The sequence below is a fragment of the Taeniopygia guttata genome, chromosome 3 (assembly GCF_048771995.1).
Source record: "Taeniopygia guttata chromosome 3, bTaeGut7.mat, whole genome shotgun sequence".
Lineage (NCBI taxonomy): Eukaryota > Metazoa > Chordata > Aves > Passeriformes > Estrildidae > Taeniopygia > Taeniopygia guttata.
This window is the reverse complement of record NC_133027.1, coordinates 114083285-114106702: the sequence shown is the minus strand read 5'-3', so window position 1 is coordinate 114106702 and position 23418 is coordinate 114083285. Positions and strand designations below refer to the sequence as shown.

Genomic DNA, 23418 nt, shown 5'->3' with positions numbered 1-23418 from the left:
AATAAAAATACTGTTCTTTAGTCACAAATGAAAATCCGGTCTCACTGTCAAAGAAAACAATGCAATCCAAACAAGAACCCATCTACAAATATAACAACATGTTCTACAGGGTAAGTATTGATTAAAACAAAAGGGCTTTTTAGACAGCATTAATTCTTACCAATTCCAGTAGTTATTGATTCTGCATCAATGTCATTAGCCTTTCTCTTTGCCACTTCAGCTAGGGCCAATTCACCCTTATCTAGAGCAAGGTAATGGATGTCCTTTGGAAATAAAGAAGAAAAAAGATTAATCTAAAATGAATCTCAAAGGAGCAACAAAAGGGATTTTGAAAGAAAGAAGTTCTTTTATTATTTAGATCACAAACACAGATGGAACTGATGAACCTACCGTTACATTTTAATTCCCTCAAACGCAAATATATTTCCTTACTTGTGCTGTTGAACACAGCAATGAATAAAACACTGACCAATCATGCACTGATAAAAGCAAAGCTATTGACTCAGCGTATGAAAGAAACCAACCTGTCTACTTTTAACATAACTTCTGTTGAATTAAAAGAATGTTGATAGAGGTGGCTCTGTGTAAAGCAGATCTGAAGTATTGGAGCTCTCCTGGCTGGCAGCCTGTATGTGGAGCATGCTAAATGCAGATGTGGTGCTTAGAGACATGGGCTGGTGGTGGGCCTGTTAGTAATGGGTTAACAGTTGGACTCAATGACCTTTGAGGCCTTTTCCAACCTTCATGATTTTATGATTTGAAGATTTCCAAGTTTTAGGGACTAATTTTTGTTTGAATGTTGTCATACACTCACTGTTGAAGGTCATTACCTTCACTGTTCTGTGGCTAAGGGGCTGATGGTCCTCCCTGGGCTGATATTGGAGGTGATAAGAGAAACAGTGGCTGCTCAGAGGTTTTAACATCCACGGGGCTGGCATTATTCCTGAGTCACTCCTGAGCAACAAGGGGCTTTCAAAAAAATGTTGTCTAGCATGAATAGTTACTAATACTCTGGATCTAGTCTTTCTCTGGAGTCAAAAATCAGAGGGCTGCAGCAGGAGTGTTATCATTATATAGAATTATGGAATGGCTTGGGTTGGAAGGGACCTGAGAGATCAGCTTGTTCCAGCTCCATGCCCTGGGCAGGGACAACCTGCCCTTCCACCAGGCCAGGTTGCTCCAAGCCCCATTCAACCTGGCCTTAAGCACTTCCAGGGATGGGGCAGCCACAGCTCCTCTGGGTGACTTCTGTTCCAGGGCCTCACCACCCTCACAGGAAAGAATTTCTTCCAAATATCCAACCTAAACCTGCCCTCTGCCAGTTTAAAGCCATTCCCCCTTGTCCCATCACTGCATGCCCTTATCAAAAGTCAAGGATTTTATAGCATATTAATATTTGAGGTGAAAACCACTTGTACTACATACAGAGCTCTTTGTGGGAGAATATATTCCTGTAGACAAACTACACTCCCACTGCCCTTGGTTTTGGTCCTCGAAAAGCTATAGTTTATTCTTGACCATTAATCAAGAGACAATTAATCCCCTTCTCATCTGGCATCACAAACACATGCTGCTCTGTGCATGAGCTGTGACACAGAAAGTGAGGAAAAATCCAAGAACAGCTGGCAAAGTTTCTTCCCCCACTATTTTGTTGAAGATGCCATTTAACATCCAAAGATTTGAGCCATTCCTTTGTTCTGCAACCCATCTGCTTGCAGGAATTTAAAGGGAAAAGGAGTGTTTGCTGGAAATATTGACCTCTGCATACCATAAAAGCCACCATATTCTCCCTAATGTTAAAGATTTCAGGTGAAAATCCTTCTTGATGTGAGTTTACTGCCACCTGCATCTATATGACAGAACCTCTTACAGAAAAGTGACTTTACTCTAGAAAGACACATTTAGATGAAAAAAGTGAGAGTAATAGTGTTAGGAGAAAGACATGCTGGTTTCAGTAACCCCTCATTTAACAACAACAACAACTTTAAAACAAAACTGAAAATCTTAGAGAAACAGAGATGATTATGCAGGAAAGCCAGATTTGCAGGATCTGAGAGTCTGCAGGAGACAGCAGTGTCTTCTCATCACAAACACAGGTGTGACTAAAAAAATGTGCAAATGTCTTGGAGCAGAGTAATGGGTTATGAACTTGTGGTGAACTCTGTATTTCCTCTCTTTGTAGGTCTAACTTGGTTGTCAGGAGAAAAGGGCCTGAGCAGCAAGGTATGATTTCTATGAAGATTAAACAGCAGATACTGTCGCCTTATTTAGATAACAATAGAAAACCCAAGGGCTCTTGGACAAGTCTGAACTTACAGAGATTTGGATGTACAGGCAGACTTATTTAAAATACATTCTGACAATGTTTAATGATTGTCTTTCTGTAGCTTAAACTATGAGAAGTATTGTGTACTTCTGTGCAATTTCAAATAGTAAGCTTGAGGATGGAGTGGAAACAACTGCAGAAAATGATGAGGTTTTGTCATTGAAGAGCTTGTGCACTCTGTGTATCAAAGCAGCTGTTATTTCAGGTCTGGTTTGAGTAAAAAAATGTAAAGGTGTTACATATCCATCATTAACTAACAGGTGCCTTGTAAGAAATAAAGTTTAGCAGAAGGTTGGTAAGTGGCTTGCTTAGTTGTTCCTCAAGCTGCTGGTCATGAAGAGCAATAAAAACAGTAGCCTTTGCCTCATCTCTAAACCAGATTTAGAAAGAAAAGATTACAGATATGAAATCTCCTAATTAGACCATTTCAAATTTAATTTAGGTGTTTCTCATTCAAATAAACCAGCAAAAGTGGATTTTTCTAGGAATTTATAACTTTTTGAGTAGATTAAACTGGAAAACTTAAAACCAGCAAAAAAAGAAGCACCAGATTACAGGGTGCTTTAAAGAATGACAGGGGGGGAAAAAAAGGAACTAAATTATCTGAATATTCATGATGGATTTTTTCACACAATTACCTAAGAATTTATAAGTCCAAAGATGACATCTCTCTCAAACACAATGGTGACAATAAAAACAAATTCCAGCTGCTTATCAGGAGCTTGCTGAAAGGACTCTATTTTATCATTAAATAGTTTGCTTACTTTTTGGACTTCTTCCCTTTCCCCCTCACCTTTGTGACTCACAGAGCTGACAGTTGGTGAGTAAAAGCCATTTAAACACAACGTGCATTTGTCTATAGGATATTTCTGGGCAACACTCCAACACTTCTTCGAAGCATGCACTTTCCTCATCAGTGTTTCACCCAAGATCTGACAGTTTTATTAAAGTGTCTTTTCCTTGCATTTTTTGCTACCTTTGGTACATGGGATGGCCTTTTGAATTTTCAGCAGCTGAGAGCTGGACTGCACTATAAAAGCATTTCAAGCTAACAACCTTTCCACTGCTTGATCTTTTCTGTCACAGATTGCATCAGTCACTGTCCAATAAACGGAGCTGTTGTTCTTGATATTATGTCCTTTCCAGTTTTTTTTTGTTTTTTTGAACTTTGTAGGAGATGATATTAATTGATGGACTTTGATGTGACATGAGGGTAAAGCTCAGGGAGAGACACAGCAGTGGATGTGTCTTGCTATGGCATCATCTAGTGATGCTATAGCTATAGTTTTAAGCCTTTTTTGTTTTTTCTTTTTCATTTCTTTGAAAGAAATTAGCCCTCAGATGGCATTCTCTCAAACTTTGCAGTCTCAAAACAAACAATGGGAATTCTGTAGAGCCCTGTTTGGTGAAATTGATGCTCGGGGTAAATTCTCTAAGAATTTAGAGACATTTTCTTAGAAGTCTCAGGTGATGAGTACTCAATGTTTGCATTCCCCTCAACCTCTGTTACATCTATTCCTCTCTACCCTTTCCTTTTTGTTCCTTCTCTTCTCCTCTTTAATAAACAGATTTTTCTCTTTCTCATTTTCCTTATGTCAACAGGTATCTTTATTTAGCCTACTATCTCTTCTTGAAATCCCATTAACTTAATTTGGAATAAGGTGATGTGACTCCTAGAGCTATCTGAGGCTTTAAAAATGGATAAAACTGCTTTAAATATATGCAAAATCAAATTGTACATTAGTAATTGCATTTTGCCCTACATAAACAATATTTAGGAACCATTCAGTATTAAGCAGAAGTGAGGGGTGCACAACCCTTGCTTAGCAGAAGCATTGTTATACTAATACCTACAAGGACTGTAAGGTTTCAGGGAACAGGTTATCTAATTTTCACATGGTATTAGGCACAATGAAGCCAAATTCCCTAGAAATTACCACGGCACAAATAAATACTCTTAATGACCTATGCATGTTTAAACTTCTTGAGTCCTGTACTTAGTGAGCTTGCAGCAGTACCTTGTTGGCTTATTATAAAATTTGTTCATTAGTGACTGACTTAGATGATGAATTAGCAAGAGGACATTTCCCCAGAGGAGGCAGGGATGTGTGCTGCTTGTAGCATAATTTAGGGACAACCATGAGGAATTTCAAAGGTAATGCAAGCAGAAGGAGGACATTAAAGAACTGGTTTTGATCTCACAATGACACAAGCCAGGAGGAACTCTTCAGAAATACACGTTTATGTTTAAGGGCATTGGTAGGATGGGAAATTAAGAGTAGGTGTTGAGAGAGGAAAGGAAAGGCAAAGACTAGGAAAGGATGGAGTTAATTGCTTTGTGAACATTGAAACTCCTCTTGAAGAAATTTGGAGAGACTTTCTGGTGAGGGTAGAACATGCATTTTGTACCTGGTGACTGCAGCACAAGAACAAAAGGGGGAAGGTTTTATTTGGGGGGGTATTTTGTTTGTTTGAGGAGCTGATAAACTGTTAAGTATATATTGTATATATCACCTGTGGGGCCAGGTACTGACAGTGCCTCCCTCTCACTAGCAGCTGTGCACCCATCTTAAACACCCAACACTGGTGTCCCCACCCTGGCACAGAGGTGCTCCCTCAATCCTGATCACACAGAAAATGCTCTCATGAGAGGGGACATTTGTTCTGTCAGAATGGCCAAAATTAGGGAGTATTTATCATCTGTACACTGGGAGAGCCTTGACAAAAAGCTTTAATCTGCTCCAGACTCTGAATCTTATATGTGGTTGCAGCAGTGTTTAGCATGGTTATGTATAAAATTTGTACTGAAGAGGTTACATTCAATGAAGAAAAGGAAAGAGATGATCTAACAAGGCAGAAAATCAAGGGGAGTAAACACAGAACATGTAATGGATTTCCTAAAAGTCTGACATTTCCATCACATTCTTTTGATGCATACTTAGGAAAGTTTATCGCAGTATTCACATCTTTCTAATTAGATGGAACAAGCCAGATGATTAGAGCCATGAAAAAAAACATCAAAAGGTTCACACAACTTTTTATATAATTAGAAGGGAATTTTCATAACCCCTAAAAGCAGGATTTAATTGTGTAATTTAACATACAATTTAAATATCAAGATCAAACTAGCAGGACAAGTGACTTAATGGGATAAATGATATTAACATCTAGTGTCAAAGCTTAATTTAAACAACAGAATGTCTTCATTATGCAAAAGAGTCAAGCAAACGAATCGTTCAAAGGGCCTTTTTTTCAACAAGCCCTTTCCTATTGTTTCTTTGAAAACAATGAAATCAGCTGTGGAGCAGCAACATGCTGAGAGACTAGGAGAGCACGACTGGCTTTGTCCATCTGACCTCACTGTGACATTGTGGTGCAAGATCTTATAAAACAAGAACCTCCTGCAGTGCTCACACAGAGGACCTTTTAAGAGCTGGTTAATTTTACTTTTGTGGCTAATTAAATGGGAGGGGGCAGAGAGTGCATGAAATGTTAAAACCCTTGTGTTGATGCTGCTGAGCTTTGTTGTTTTAAAAGTACCAGCAGAAGCGTTCATAATTTGTCACTTTTCACAAAACCCCAAGAGACAAACTAGGAGCATTCAGGATCCCCAGGACATGGACAGCTCTTGTGTCCAGGACTCAGCAGTGGGACTTAAAGGAACAGATTAGAAACGTACAGGCTTATTAGTGTGAAAGATGACATTCACCCACACCAGGTCAGATGAAGAAAGGGAAAGTTTAAAAACATATACAATAATTCCTGGAAAATTAAGAATAGCCTGTAGGCCATGCTGGGGAAAATGCCAGTGACTGAAGATGCTCAGTTCCTACTGATGAGTTTCATGATGGCAAAGGTAGAACTGTTCTCTCTTCAGTATCTGCCCAAGGCTGCAAATGAACTGGAACTGTTTTAGTGTGTGCAAATTCCATCCTCCAACAGCCTCTGTCTCCAGAAACAACTCACCATGAACAGGTCCCGAGCACCAATGTCAACAGCAAGCAGAAATGCTTTTTCAAACCTCTGATACCTGAAAGAGAAAAGAAACACATCACTTGCTGAGGCCAGCTGAAGAGTGCATCAAATGTACAAAGTCCTTCACCAAAAGTGATGCCAAAGCTTTACTGGGGAAACCTGACAGGCTCATACTCAGATTGCAGAACTGTGGGGTAGGACAGTGACTACCCTTAACCTCCTTCATTGTTTAGGACCTTCACCAAGTGGTTCAGAGTTGAGCCCCATCAGATCTGCTTGAATCAAGACTGCACTGGGAAATGCTAATCCCAATGGAAAATTCTACATTGGGTTAATGTCTCTCACACTAGGCATAGATAACAATTTTGTGACATTGTATGATGAGGAAGTGATTCTATCTGTACACATTTCCTCCATTGCACACTTTTAACTGTTTAAAATTAGCTATTAAAATAGATTTGGTGATCATGTTTAGAAATGCAAATACCCCAATTTTATTTCAGCTGCAGTAGAAGATTCATTCCATATAGAAAGGTTTGTATTTGTCTCATTACAAAGTGGGTAAAATTCCCTTTCCACCTGTTAACAATTTCAACAACGGATCAGTTGTGGACACTTGAGGTTTGGAAGGGGATGCCCCAGTGGGGGGAAAAAAAAAGTATTGTGATTTCTCAGGGTTAGAAAGTGTAGGCTGTGCTTGCCAAATGAATATTGTCAGCCAGCATCTGGATGCCAGAATTTGTACAGCTCTGTACCTTGGTGGTGGCACAGTGGGCAGTGCTGCAGCTCCTCCTCGGGCTGCTGTTGACAAGAGGAAAGGTGGGAATCCTCCTTCCCCTGGCTGGGTCAATAACCCCACATGATAAATAATAAATAATCCCAGCCCGGGATTCCTGGCCACAGCCTCAGCTCCCTCCTGCTGCAGCCTTATCGCCTCCTCTCCTCCACACACACTTGGAACGACTCATCAGATGGCAAGATAGAACCAGAGAGGACTTTTCCTCAAGGAATAACATTCGTGACAAGAAGGTGTAATAGGTTAGCTTGAGTAGAAAAGGAAATGCACTCTCCAGGTGAGGTTCTAAGAGCTGAGTGGGGAGCCCTTCCCTCCCTAAAGCTAATCTCCCTGCTGTGCTTTCCAAGTACTAATTTGCAGCCCTCCTCACAGAACCAGTTTAAGGGAGGGGAAGAGATAAATTCAATTAACCTCTTGATTGCCAGGGAACAGGCAGTGCACCCCCACTTTCTCATGCCTGCCTGTGTAGCTGAAGTTTTCAACAGGATTCCTGTGACAGATTTTCCATCAAAATACTGGTTTTGCAATGATGCTTTTGAAGCTATACTTTAATTAAGAAAAATAAGTACATGTTAAAATATGTGTATCTTGAATAGCTGTCATGTTTATTTTTTTTTCTGGCATATTTTTTTCCATTATGGGTTAAATACACATTCTTAGTGCTTAGAGGGGAAATTGGAAACTGAACAGAAACCAGCAACGTGACTGGCTAAAAAGAATGTCTGTATCATTATTTTGTATTTCCAAAGTTGTCACTACATGGACATTGAATGACATTCGCTTTAGTCAAGGAAAAAATGCCTGCAACCAAAAATTATAAAATAACTTTCTCATTTGATTGACTTGCAGAACAGAATCATGGCCTTAAGCGGTAATTTCTTTGCAGTTTCACAAAGATTTCAATTATTTTTCCTTTAATCAACATACATACTTTAGTCTCATTATGGCTCCTATTCATAGAAGTGTGACATTAACTCTTTATTTTCAGATCTGTACTAAGGGAAAAAAAGAGAAAAAAAGGCTATCTATGAAATGCTCTTTACAAACCAAGAGTGTTGCAAATAGCAATCACAGTTATTTCATAAATTATTATAAATTGAAATGTTTTAAAAGAAGGCAGATGTTACACAGAAGAGTGACAAGTTTTTTTTTTCTTTACTTAGGCCAACAGTATTCAGTCAGGAATATCCAGCAGTTTTTAACCTAACTTTACAAGAAGATAACTGTTATTCTGAAACCTTTTGTTATGAAAATTTTGTTGGTTTTAAGGTACAGAAACCATTAGAAAGAGGTCTAGATAGCATGAGATCAACCTCAAGCTAATAATATCTGTTTTATAAGCATGTTTTATCCTAGGAAGACTTTATCTTACTGTTGTTAGCACACTCATCAGTTTATCAGCTCCTCAAACAAACAAAATACCCCCCAAATAAAAGGTTCTCCCTTTTGTTCTTGTGCTGCAGTCAGCAGGTAGAACATTTGCTCTCTGAAATGGAATCTGCAGGGCCCTGGTGTGGAGCAGCATCTTCCCACCCCCTCCTCCTCCTCGCCTCTCACTGCCTGGTTCACAATAACTCCAGCAATCGAGACTTATTTGACTCTTGAAAAAGAGAGATAAGGAAATCCACCTGCAAACCATGAAGTTCAGCCACTTGTTTGGTCAAAGTGACAGGCAACAGAAATATGACCTTCAAGATTAGAACTCTGAAACTACAATTAACTATGTAGGACACATAGGAGAACATTTCCCTGCAAGCCATCTAGTAGGTACAACATTAACTTCAAATTCTCACATAACTAAAGAATACTGTTATTATATGCATTTTGTATGTATTCTAAAAAGTATAAAAAAAATTTCTGTTAGTATGGGTAAGGAAATGAAGGGGAAATGGGACTAATATAACAACAGGCATGTAGGTCAAAAATGGTCAAGGCAGAAAGGAATCCAGACTCGCCTTCCATGGTGAAGTGACAAACCTGCCTGTATTTTGGGAATATGACTTAACTGAAATGATATCAGAAAATAATTTTAAAATAAAATAAAATAAAATATATAAGTAATAAAAAAATTATAATATTATGTGTAACTTCAGAAAGGCTGTTCTGTTCACTGGCATGAATAATAAGAGAATTAAATGCCTGGGATTTCCTTCTGTTGGAGGTTCAGAAATACAGTAATTTGAACACTGTTGATCAAAAAAATGTGTATGTACTGCAGCATGCAGAGAAGGGACAAGAAGTCTCCTTGGTTTTTAGAAAATGTTCTACAAATATGTAAAATGGCAATTTTTTTTTCATCTCTATTCTACAACTCCTAAATTGAATGCGGCCACTTAAAGATAGAGATATATTTTTCAGACTGAAAATGGTCAACTTGAACACACTTGTAATATTTAACCATAATATTCAAGTGTCTTGTAAGACCTCCAAGAACCAAGAAAATAAAATAAAAATTATGTGGAGGGAGGAGGAAGGGAAGGGAGAGGGAGCTCATGCAGGCAAGCAATATAGTGCAGAAAAGATGGAAACATTTCTTTAGGGACTAGTTACAACCAACAAGCCTTCTTAGACATGCTCATCGACCATGTAAGCATATTCCTTGTGCTGGGCTGATAAAGGAGGGCTGCAGCAGCTTTTTCCTTGTCTTCAATAAGAGTACACAACATTTAGAAAATAATCTGCAGGGGAAGAGCTGTGGCACAAATAATATTTATAAGGCAATCCTTTTTAATGGAAGAAATTTCAGAGTCCTCCTCATCTCACAGTCCAATCAAGAGTGATATGCATTCAAAAAGTGGATATTAAATATGCACTGAGCAAACAGAACAGGAAAAAATGAATATTGAAATAATTTACATGTAATCAAACTACACTGAAATTAAGTTTTAATTGTTCAGTATTCCATGATGCATATGCAGATTTTAAAGTATTCAGAATATCAATCAAGTGTTTACTTACATCAGGCAATTGTATTTAAGCATACAAAACAGATGATGAAAATATGTTCAATCAGCTACAGCTCCCAACATTTACTGCTGGGTTTACATGATCACTTTTAATTCAGTTATTTCATTTAATATTTCAATTTAATAGCTCATTCTTTCATTCAATTTCTAGGCATCTTGCCCATTTCTTAAACACAATAATAATAATTATTCATAAAAGGAGCTGTTTCCTCATAAATTCTCATATCAGCAATTTTTGGAACAGAAATGGTTTTCATGCTTTTTTCCCCCTCAAAATATGTTGTTATTATCTGAAATATTTTCCTTTTAAATTAGACAATATTCAAAAAAAGAATAACATCTGCAAAATAACTTTGAACTCCATTCTGCTGGAATTCCAAGCCAGAATAATTAGAGATTATCAGGTTAAAGAACCTAAAAATTGCGTGGCTGGGTTGCTAAGTGGTTGATTTAAGTGGGGACAGATTAGTTTTTCACCAACTGTTGAACACAACACCACTGATTTAGGCATGTAGCTGTGTGTCAGCTTCAGAGCCTGTTCACAAAACCAGGGCTAAAAGGACTTATATATATCACAGGAAAAATTCTCATGTGTAATGGTCCTTAAAATGACAACCCTGAAATTCTGTTGAGCTCCAATAAGATACTTTAATATAAAATTTCAGTAAATTCTGAAGACTTAGACTGCTGTGTAATCTATTGTATAGAAAGTATAGTATTAGTCAAAGATTTATATCCTGCATTTTATACTGAATGCTGAAAAAGTAGTACTTAAGAGTTCCTGGAGAGGAATAAAGATGTCAATATATATTTTCTTAAAAAAAAACCCCAAAAAAACCAAACAGATATGTCATCCTGATTCTTGAGTTTTTCTAAAGCCTTCTGAGTTTACATTCTATTGGGAAACTTTCCCACACAGTTTCTGTAAATAACATATTGTTTTGCATTCCTTCATGGAAGTGGAGAAACTTGATGTACTAGTGGTCTGTCCAATGTCTTTGGAGAGGTGGCCCATTCACTCTCCAATCCACTGTCACCTTTGGAAAAGTATAAAAGTTGGAGTCAGAAAATAAACTCTCTCTTTTACCTTGCAAAGTAGCAAGTAGCTCGCGTTGTGCTTTCTTGTGTCCTATAGCAACACAGATAAACAACCAAAGAAACTCACTTTAAGCAAAAGTCAACCAAAACCCCAAATGATTTTACCCTAATGAGTTCAGTACGATGCCCTATTTTAAATCAGGTGGTTGTAGACAACTGAACGCAGTCGGAAGACCAGGAACTCTCCAAAGAACCTATTTGGTGTTTCCTCCTGCCCAGGCTCAGCCCAGTACCTCCTCCTGCTCCCAAAAGCACCCTGGCAGAGCATCCTCCAGCCAAGGCTGTCCTTCTCCCAGCCCAGGTCTGAACACGAGGCCGTGCAGACCACGCTGGGCGCCCAGCAGCACGTGTCGTGATTGGCACAGCTTCCATCTGCTGAACTGTCACTGCAGCTTTTTGGGACACAGATAACCTCCTGCATTCTATTTAACCCCAGCTGCTTGCTGACTTCCACAAAACTTGCAGGCATTTGCTTATTTCTGAGACTTCTACCCTCTGTTAAATTGGCTGAGATTCCCCAGCGATCCTGGAAGTTAGCAGGGATGTGGCAGAAGGATCAATGGATGCATTGGAGAGCTCTGAGATGCCAGCAGTATTATTTTGCCAACCTGCTGCTATTATGCCACTATGCATTTAGATGATGAGCTCTTTTGAAGAGGACACACAAAGCTCTGAGGAGGGTTCACAGCCTGGTTACCTTCTGAGATACCGACCAAGAGAAAGTGCTGCAGAGCACACCAAAGGCTAATGGGGAAACAGCCACTGGCTCTCTGTGTGGGTGAGTCAAGGGGATCATCTCCTAAATTGTATCCCAAATTGTATTTTAGATGTAGGAGTGCTAAAGGTTGTCCAGGTATAATCTATACATCCCTTCAGGCCCAGATTTAGCAAAGCATTAATGCATGGGTTTATGACCTATAATTTTCCATGGGCCCTAAATATGGGCATGTTAAGTGAAGTTCTGGGTTTGTGGCCTGAGTGACTTGTTTAAACAGAAATCCCTTATGGAACCTTTCAAAGGTCATACACAAATTGGTCTCAGGTAAAGGCAGTGAATAACCATGAGAAAATACAGTATACAAATACAAAAATACAAGTATCTCAAGGCACCCAAAATTTCAGTCATTTGAAAGATACAGCCAAATGGCATATCTCTGACCTAAAGGAAGTCCACCCATGACTTTATAGATTGTTGGGTGTAGAGCTGAATGCCCTTCACATCAAAGGGTACCCTCTGGTCTGAAGCAAGAAAGCAAACAAGCAAACCAAATTAAAAAATAGGAAGAAAGAGAAAGCTAATAAGGGGAGCCAGACAGAATGACTCTCTGGCCAGAGAAAGCCCTTGAGGGCTTTAACTGGTTGTGAATTTTGAGGTCACTCCCAAACCAACCAACCATGAAAAAAGTTAATAATCATTGTATGTGGTTCCTATCTTCTGGGGTGATATTCTGCTCTAGAAAACCAATATATATTCTTGAGTGAAATAGTTCAGGTGACTCTGCCTTACACACTGCTCAGGACAGAATTTTGAGTCAGACTTTCAATTAATTTTTGAATGAAGTAGTTTAATAATAAGTGATCATTTTAACCTTTAAAATACATACTTAGCAAGAAAGAGTTTACAGTATGAAATATTCTAGAAAAAGTGTGGGTCTAGGTATAAATGAAGATATGTCATTTATTTATTGAACTTTGCTGAAATGAATTATAAACCAGCACTACTGTAACACTCTGGAACTGCCTCATACCTACACTGAAGAAACATTTGTTTAAAGATCCTGATTCTGTGAACATTTATGCACACACTTCCCTCGTGATGCTGGTCGCTCACGTTGGTTTGGGTTCTTGTAGGATGGGTCACTGAAGAGTGTGACTGCATCCCCTTGCTACTGTGAATGAGAATTCTTTCATATCTGACAAGTGCTCCAAAATTTTCCAGAGCAGGTACCCTAAAAATCTGGTCAACAGAAATTGATTACTATCATAAAATATTATTCTGTAAATTGAAATTATTACAATTTGTATCTTTTAAAACTAGATCCTGTCTTTTATTGTAATCTGTACTTCCTTTCGATTTCCTACACTCCTTATTTCCTTTTTCATCCTCATTTTCCTTCAAGTGAACATATATTTTGTTGCCATAGCAGTGTTTCCCTACCTTGCAATTTTATCATTGTGGCTTTCCTTCAGGTTTCTCTAAGCTGCAGCCAACACCCACCCAGCAAACAGAGGCTTCCCCCACCCCCAAACCTCTTCATTCCTCCAACCTCTCACTACTTAGTAACTTCTCAACAGCCTATCTTTATCTTTAAATACAGACACACTCCAACATACTCTTCCAAAGTACTCTGGGCTAAAAACAGGTGTTAATTAAAAATGCTGATAAGAGTCAGTGACACCTGTTGTTTCACATTTATTTTACTCAACCCTGGCTGTTAAATCCTAGCCTTTATTGCATTAATTCGCTTCTGCTTTTCTTCTTTTCCAGCTTTATCCCTCTCACTCTGGTGATCATGTAAACTTAACAGTATGTCCTGAAAGCTGGATTTTATTGAGCAAACATATCAGCATGTCTACACACTAAAGACAGCTATATAACAGAGGCCCAGTATCATCACTGTGGTTAAGGATGAGTTGCTGCCTTTATAATAAATCCCTATTGTGTACGTGTGATATCTCTGCAATTTCGAGCAGCAGCAGATGGAAATTTGGTATTAAAGTTAAGATGAACAGGCCCTTTTCCTCCTTGGCTTTCTATGAGGTACAGGGCCAATTCTCCCTCATGCCTGACGTTGGATAAGATGTGCTTTTTTAGTGCTAAGACTTCTCAGAGAAAATATATTACCTCAATATTTTCTAAAGCTGGCTGCCTTAAGATAAATATCTACTTACAGAACCAAGGTGCAGGGCCAAATTTTGAATCACTTGCTGAATTATGGGTCCATTACAGTATATTTACCTTTTCCATCTATGTTTGTCAATAAACAAATTATTTCTTTATAATAAAATAATGCAGTGGCAATGCTCATACAATTCCCACACATAACAGCTCCACTGCAGCAAATACAGCCACAGAAGAGACAGACAAGATACTGTCTGGAACTTTGTATGAATTTTGGCACATTTTTGAGGGAGCAGATGGAAAGCTATTGAATCTGAGGTGCTTTTTCTGCACAGCATCATGTCCAGAACATAAAACACAGGAACAGCCTTTTGCTGAGACTGAAGGCACTCCTGACCTAATCCCTTACCATTAGCTGGGAGAGAATATTAGAACACGGCAAGCACATGGTGATGCTTCCCTAAGTAGTCTCCACTCTCCAACAATTTATGGTTCAGGGATTTGCTGAGCCAGAGGTTGTTTCCAGGCTGGTGTTCCTCAGTGAATTCCTCTTCTCTGAACCTTGCCTTTGAACTCACATGCAATTTTATCATCCACAACATCCTGTGGTAAGGAGGTTCATATTTTAATTATATGTTATGTGAAGAATCACTATATTTTGAAACGGCCACGTGTTAGCTTTGCTTGATGACCTCTATTTTTTGCATTAGAAGAAGCAGTGAGCAGTCATTTACTGTGCTCTTTCTCCCTAACACTCACAATTTAATAGATCTCTATCTCTGCTGCTCCTCTTTAGGTTGAGGAGTTCTAGTCTATTTAGCCCTTCCTTTCACTAAAGCTGTTTCAGGCCTTTAATAATCCTGTCTGCCCTTCCTAAACCTTCTTGAGTTCTACTATATCCTTTTCCAGATTGTGGAACTCCAAAACTACACACAAAATTCAGGTGAACTGAAGTTCACTATTTTCTTGTCTAGTTCTTTTCCTAAGAATTCCTAGTTTGCAATGTGCTTTTTGTACTTCTGCTGAGCACTGAACTGAGTATTTTATAACTGTAGAATTATAGGAGCAAATTCTTCTTCCAGAATAATGTTGAGCTCAGATTGCATCAGGTTACACATGAAATTTGGAGTCACACACTGCTGCGTACAAAGCGCTTAACTTTGAATTTATTTACATTTAATTTTATCTTCAATTTTGACACTATGTCACTGCATCCTGTGAAGCCCTTTTGCTGTTCTTCACAGCAGGTCCTATCTTTGCTAGTGTTAATAATTTAGTGGCATTAGCAAATGCTGGCAGCTCACTGTCTGCTCCCTTGCCAGGTTACTTATAAGAACAGATCTGCTATACTTGTAATTTCCATTGGTGACCTCCATGACAACTGACCATTTACTCTTGCTCTCTTTCTTACCTTTTAATTAATGAATTATCTATGAAAGGGAAGCTTCCCTCCAATCCTCTGGCAGCTTAGTTTCTTTAAGACATATTGGTGAGAGACCCTCCAAAAAGGTCTTCAGTGGTCAAACTTTCCTCAGTGGCAGCTGGACAGCCATTACTCACATGACTGCTGACATCAAAGAATTTGAATTTTGAGACGTGACTCGCCTTTACAGAAATCCTGCTGACCCTCTCCCAATACATTATTTGTCTGTATGTTCACACATTTTTAAAACATAGTTTCTGCTCATTTCACTGCTACAGAGGCTGGACTTACAGGGCACAGTTCTCCAAGGTCTCTCCAGACAGTTTTGAAAATGAGCTTAATATTTTCCCTGTTTTTGTCCTCAGGTGCTAAGGTCATTCTAAATGTGAGGTTACATGCCACAGTGTGTATTTCAGATGTTTTATCCTTTACTACCTTTAGAAATTTTGAAATAATTTTACATACTCCTGGTCATATATTACTATTTATCTATCTCTAGTTGATACTTCAGCACTTACCAGTGTAAACCAAGAAACATCCCCATTCTCTCCTGTCTTGGCCAACTGGTCAAAAGGAGATTTTCAAAGAGATTTACATGCCTGTCCACTTTTTGTATATATTGATATATTTTTCTTTAGTCTATGTGCCTCTCTCATTCTATTACAGAAACTATCTGAGCATCTAAGTTCTTTCTGTTAACTGGCCAGTAATAATGTTATACAGGAGCTAGACATTTACAGTGCAAATCATTCCATTTATCTTCAAACAGCTTACCTTTACATGGCTAATTTAAGCTAATTAGGTAGGCTCCTTTTGTAGTTAATTGATAGGGATAGGCACTGACGTTTGACTCTTCATGCTTATCTGAGATATCTCCCTTCAATGGGATTACTCATCCTTTGGGTGCCCATGTCTTCATCCTAACTACAGAGGAAGCCCAGATGAGCATGTAGGACACATAAATTCTACATTATTAAGGCATGAGAGGTGCACCCCCAAGACACTACGTGCATTTATTGGACATATGATTATTGCTGACTTTTTTCTACATTTTCCTTTTGGTGTTCTTTCCTTCACAGGCTCTTGGGTGCTGACGAACCATAAAAGGCAGATCTGCATTTGAAGACAGAAAGCCTAGGGCTGCCTGACTATTCAGTTAGCTCTTCCTGCAGGGCACTGGATGGAAATGGGAGAAAAGTCAGAAAAAACTCTGAGGGAGTAAGAGAAAACTGATCTGATGAGCTGAGTTCACAACAGAATATTGCCAGATGGTCCACATACAGGAAAGGGAAGTGTAATGGTGGGGCTCAGGAAGACTTTTAGGATGAATGGAGAAAAAGTGTCTTGGTAGAGAGATGAGACGTGAATTGATCTAGATAAACTTCAAAGGAAAAAAAAAGTCTTAAATTCAGTTCTTGGTCAGGACCTCAAATTACAGATTTTTGAGTGTCACTCTAAAAGATGCTATTAGTGACTAGGTGGAGTTGATGGAGAGGGAGAAACTGATGACCTGGGAAGGCTTTCAACAGCTGCTCCAGGATGGAGATATGTTGCTAAGAACTAATTTTTGAGGGTTTTGTCCATGAATATGATATATTTGCACTCAGTGTATGCCCAAAGCCCTTAAGATTTCAGGGAAATTGCACAGCTAGTACAGCAGGAAAAAGCCACCTTACAAGGGCAGATTATCAATTACACAACACAACAGTGGTCTCAATGTGGGCTCAGCTTCTGAAAGTAGCAATATCAAAGTCAGATTAACCAGCACGTGGGAATAGATTTGGCACAAACAATATCAGTCCAGTGTAGCTATTCCGTGTTCCTTTTTTCTAGTGCAGTCCCACGGGTGGGGACGCAGAGAGAACTGGATGACTTCTGGCACTCTGGGCCACCAAACTGCATCTGCTGCTGGCTGTGCAAAGTGGCTCCAGATTGCAGCAGCTCTGGGACTGCTCCAAGTGTGTCTGAGGGGCTTTTCTTCCTCTCCTCCAAGCAATGTCTCTCCCATTAGGCTGAGCAGCAAATCTTGCCTAAATCCCCGTCAGAGATTTGTCGTGGTTTATCTTCATGGCATTTTGTTCTCAAGCAATTATGTCATTGTCCCCCCACCCCAATATTTTGCTCATTATTTCTTACATTGTAATCATTGCTGGAGAATTAAATCCTAGAGTCATTCCTGTAGCACCAAAGTATCTGACTGAAATTGAAAACTGTGTTGGAACTGGTTAAAGAAAAGAAATCATTAGCAACATAGGACTGAAGCAAAGACAGTCTAAACTTTTTATGAGATCTTTAACCTCTTTAACTGCAAAAATAACCTACTTCCATGAAATAGGTGCCTTCATTTCTTGTTTCTAAAACAGGTCAAGAAACATGACCAGGGGAATCTTTTCATGTGTAGTTCCATCACAGCAATATAAATTCTCATTTAACAGTGCTGTGGTAATATGAAAACCTTTGGTTTTGATCGTTTTTCAAAAGATGACAAAAAATGACTCTTCAAAGTCCTCTCCAGAAGGTGCTACTTTAGTGAAAATGCTACTACTGAACTTACTCCCATAGAGATGAATTCTGTTCATGTGGCCACCATAGAGAACCTGACTGTCATCAATGATCATTTTATCTGAAGGCATAATTTAATGCCTAATAGGTCACCTTATAAATATAAAAGACATTCTTAGTTCTCAAGCATGTCATCATTAATGTTTATACATATTTTGTGACACACTATGTACCAATATAATTATAGATTCTACTTCTAGGGTGCTCTTAAAAAGCACCATAAAAGCTCTTGGCTCACTCTGTCTCTCAGCTCCATACAGCTGGCAGCAGATGGGATTGAGAACTACTCCTATGGAGCTGAGGCATTTTTTTTACCTTTGATTTAGGGTCCTATTTAGGATGGAAATACTCACAGTGAGTATCTACTTTGGAGATTGCAGTGTAGTGATACAGGAACCTGCTTACCAAGGGGTAGTTAGTACTGCATTAGTGATGTACCTGCAGGGCAAAAGAGCTTTATTTTAGCTTTTCAAAGGCTGTCTTGGACTTAAGTGATAACTGTCTGTGTCCAGGCATGGTGTCTTGTAGTATAGAAGTGCACTTCAGAACTCTTGAATAGTAAAGTGATTAATGAAGATCAGTGGTGGCTGGAAGCAGGTCTCCCCTGATGCTAATGACCACTTACCTTCTCATCTTCTTTAAGAGTGTGTTTATTTACAAAGGAGCCCTATCAAGTCCTGTGTGCAAAGTCGTATCACTTGATGAATGTTCTGCCCAATATGAAGATAATTTTTTGCATTTACCCAGTAGCATCTTACATGGAACATTGCGAAGAGTAAAACACTTCTGAGATTTGTGAAGGAGTGAAAACAGCAAAAGTAAAAACATGGTGGAGGTTCTCATTTTTGGATTCATACAAAGGAGAATCTTTCATTAATCCATCCAAAATTCTACCAGTGAATGTGATCAGAGTTGCACCTTTCTCTTGAAAGATGAAAAAGCACTATGTTGTTATTTACAACAAAACTTTGCTTTTTCAATACTTTTTCTATACTTTTTCTATACTTCTTCTATAGTACAAGTATTTGTACTATGAAAAAAACAAATTACATTCTCTTAGTGAAATTATCAGATTGAAAGGTGCAAGTGGTTGAATCTCAGTATTTTTCCATGTAGGAAATAAAAAAAGGAAAAACAATCCTTAAACTGGGTATTCACAAACACAAAAATGAAATTACAAAGGAGGAAAGGGCACAGCAGAATGGCAGAACTGTGTCTGCATCTTAATTCTGCAAGTCCTGTGCTGCATTTCAGACTTTACTTTCTAGCCCTGCCTTCTCACTCAAAAAATGGAACACACCAGAGCAGGCGTGTGCTTGTGCCTGTGTGTCTGTGCCAAACAAACAAGATAATTTCATGCATTGGAAAATACGACAAGTGCAATTTGCAAATGCTCGATCAGAGTGAAGCTAAGCCGTGAGTCAGCGCTGCCGCGGTTAAGGAGTGAAAAATGGTTCCGTCCTTTCCGCGCTCCCTACGCGGGGCTGGGAGACAGAGGCAGGAGCGCTGCAGCCACTCCTCCATCACACAAATACACCCAGCAAAAGGGTGGGGGCCAAAAGGGAGGCTACAGCTCCCCAAGGCTTCCCAATAAATCCACCTCTGCTCAACGTTTTACATAATGATATAATGCGTTATTAGAAGCAGTGACATCATAATGAAATACCAGAGTGCTACTGAAGTGGCAAGGAACACCTAAGATACATTTCTGTACTTGTAATTCAGTTCCTGTATTTTTTAATTATAGATAAGGATTTAGAGGGAAAATAATTATTCATTCTATAAATACTGTTGTAATGGATGCCTGGTATATAATTAAGAGGCCTTTAATTTTAATTTTGTATACTGAATGCTTGTTTTTTGAGGTATTCCATATTTTACATTCAGGGCCTGCAAAGCTCTAAGCTTCTATTTTAGTGGAAGCTGAAGATGATGTGTGGTTAGCAAATTTAAGAACTTAGCTTTCATAATGACTGATACAAATAAAATGGCTGAATCCAATATATTGCAAAGAATTTTCCTTCCTTCGAATTGCAATCTGTTTCAATTGTGCTGTCAGTGTTCCTTTGCCCATCTCAGTTTGGATGGAGCATCTTCCTTCTAAAGTGCCCTCATGCCTGAAGAGGATTCCCAGCATTTTCTAGAAACTGACCTCACTGATAGTAGAAAAATAGATAGACTATGATCTCCTGAAAATGTGAAAATGGATGTCCCCAGTTATTTTCAACTGAACATACAACCTATTGGCCTATAGTGAAGAGTAAAATCACTGGCACATGATTTTTGCTAGGTGAGGATAGCCCTTCTGAAAAGGTAACTGTATTTCTCAGTTCTAGTAAATACAGACACTCGCATCTTTAAAAGTACAACAATAAATGGAACTTTTAAAAAAGTACAGCAAATAATAAATACATATACTAAAAGTACAACAATAAATGGAACTTTTAGCAGACTCAGCAGGCAGGTCAAAGACTGTCTCAGCATGTAGAATGAATTAATATTTCTCTCCCATGAGCTGGTCCTTGTAAGAAGACTTAAGGCATATTGGTGGGGTATTCAAAGAAAAGCTGGAGAGTGGGGTGAAACCTTTTGTTTATAGGAGCATTTTTCAGATTTAGATCTCAAAATATTTAAAGCATTTTAATGTTTTAATCTTGTATGAAAGATTCCACCCTTCCCTGTCCATCTCTGATGTGCCTGGTCTCCTCCACAGCCCACTACACACATCCTGAGCTGTCCTCCCCCATGTGGCTCTGGGCTGCCACTCTGCCTCTCTTGCAGGACATTGTACATTCCCACACCTGCCTTCAGGCCTTTGTCCCCAATACTTTGTCTTTTACTCATGCTCCTGACCCCACTTCTCTGACTCTTCCTACCAAACCTCTGAGCTCTTCTCCTTAGGTCCTTGTCTTTTAGGTTTAACTTCTGTGAATCTGCTGCTTGCTCTTCCTGAAGCCCAAATGAACTGCAGAAGGCCCCACTCCATGACAAGAAACACTTTCTGAATATCAGCCACAATTTTACTGCACATAATTTAGAAAGCACTATGTTTCCTCCATTTGCTGCTCTATGGGTACCAAATGATCACTTTGCTTTAGTCTCTTCACACTCACAAGAGAGTAACAAATGCCCCCTAATGCTGCATCAAACTTATAATCTCAGTTTACAGGACTTCTGCATCCAAGTCACCTGAGCTTGCTTTCCCTGACAAAGAGGCAGTGGGAGGAACTCCCCATTTTCAGTGTCCTCATGGACATAACGTGTTGACCTGAGAAGGCAGGAGCATAATTCCCTTCTCACTTTTCTCCTGTTCTGAACCCACAGCTGTGGATCAGGCTGGCAGGAGTGCCTTGCCTCGCTAGTTTATCCCAGAGAGAGGTAACAGCAGCAGCTGCAGCTTCCATGTGTCTGAATCAGTGGGCACTGTGCCTCCCTGTGATCCTCCTAGACATTGCATCATGCCTGGATGGCATTCAGTCACCCAGAACCATGGTTTACCATTCCCCAACAAATCTGTACTTCTCTCTGCTTAGCCTACACCTAAATCATTCTAGTCACTTAAGAAAACATTTAAAAGGAAATAAACACCAATTAAGGCACAGCCACTTTAATGCAATAATGATCAGCTCTGAACATCATTTCCTTGCTTTCTATCAGATAAATCTCCCATATTTGAACATTTAATTTTGTACTTAGATTATGTCTTCTGAGATAAGCTTTAAGCATTACCATCTGTTCTGCAGCAATCACATGATCCTATCACTTTGATTCGGTTGAATACAAATCCCTTTGAAAACAGGAAAACGGCAAAATAACACATTTATTCCAAAAACTGCCACAACTATAGATTGTTCAAGGGCTGCTGTACAGTGGGAGGTGAAAGACATGAGGACATTCTCGTGCACAGCTCCTGCTGTGCCCCACGCTGTCCAGGCAGCACTCTGACACTGAAGGTTCTTGTTTGAGGAGGATTGAGTCAGTGTTTCAGCTGCAGCCTCAAGGCTGACAGCTCAGCCAGGGCCCCATGCCTCTGCATGCCTGTTAGCACTTGGAAGCAAACCCTGAGTCAGAGGGAACACACCTTTCTCTTGCAGATGTAAGAGCACTGGAGTTACACCTCTCAGCAGCCTCTGAGGCGTTTTTCCTGCATCTGTCCTCTGCAGGCAACTGGCCCACGGCCACAACAACTTGGCCACTGCCACAAGAGCATCTTCCCTGCTGGTTTCTAGGAGAAAGGCCATGACAGAGTTTGTACCCACTGTTGTGGCCGTGTGTGCTAAGAAAACTCCAGCGAGTTTTATGCAAATATTGGATCATTCTTCTACAAGGAATAATTTCCCCACTGGAATGGACCTGTTCACCAGGAAGATGATCCTCTTCAGGCTCAAAATGTAGAAGACAATTGAGAATACTTGTATTCCAGATTTGAAAAAAAAAAAAGCACATTCTATGCTATCAAAGTAACTTGCTTTGCCCATGCAGACAATGTATATACAATCTGGATGAATCACTGCAAAAGGGTGCATTGTAAGTCTTTGCATTATGTCCATTTAAACTCCTTCTCAGCAAGATGTTACAAACATTTTATCATTCAGAAGGTAATTTCTCCTTATTTTCACCCACTGGATAATTCCCAAAGGGAATATCACAGCTATATTTGTGAACAGGTTGAACTGCTGCAGATCAATATTTGTAATGGGTTGAAAAAAATACAACAATAAAGCAATGTGCTATAAATTCTTGCTGAATTTGTTATTATTTTTTGTTTAATATTAGAGCAGCTTCCCTGTGAAGACAAGGTGAGGAAGTTGGGACTGCTCAGCCTGGAGAAGGGAAGGTTGTGTGAAGACCCCATAGCAACCTGCCAGTATCTGAAGGAGCTCACATGGACTCTGTCAGGAACTGCTGTGGTAGGACAAGAAGTAATGGCTACAAAGTGAAAGAAGGGAAATTTAGGTTGGATATATGGAAGAAGTTCTTTACTGTGAAGGAGGTGAGGCACTGGCACAGGTTGTCCAGAGAAGCTGTGAAGACCTCTGGAAATGTTCAAAGCCAGGTTGGAACAACCTGCTCTAGTGGAAGGTGTCCCTGCCCATGGTGGCTGGGTTGTAATGAGATGATCTTTATGGTCCCTTCCAACCTGAACCATTCTAAGATTCTATACAATTCACAGATAAATTCAACATTGTATTTTCTCCTCTTATTTTAATGGCACTCCTCTTTACTGGAGTTCTTTACTGGAACCTGAATTTACATATGAGTATTTTAAAAGTGAGACTGACAGAATGATCAGATTTCAGTGGTGCAAAGACAAAAATGTCCTGGACCATGCAGCATGCTTTTGTGTTCTAGCATCTTTTTAAACTCAGTGTTTTCTCCAAGTTTTAAAGTTCTTTCTATAAGTATTCTGCAAGCAGTTGGTGAATATCA

The 23418-nt window shown here is 39.3% G+C and overlaps 1 protein-coding gene across 11 annotated transcripts in view; it reads right to left on the bottom strand.

Moving 5' to 3' along the window:
- WDPCP (WD repeat containing planar cell polarity effector) overlaps positions 1-23418 on the bottom strand; it is a 144827-nt gene that overhangs the window by 40079 nt on the left and 81330 nt on the right. For all 11 annotated transcript variants that reach the window (XM_072927664.1, XM_072927656.1, XM_072927659.1 and 8 more), the window contains 2 exons: positions 6293-6356; positions 161-263 (listed from right to left, as the gene is read on the bottom strand). In XM_072927664.1, coding sequence (XP_072783765.1) covers positions 161-263; positions 6293-6356 — 167 coding nt within the window. The remainder of the gene's footprint in view (positions 1-160; positions 264-6292; positions 6357-23418) is intronic.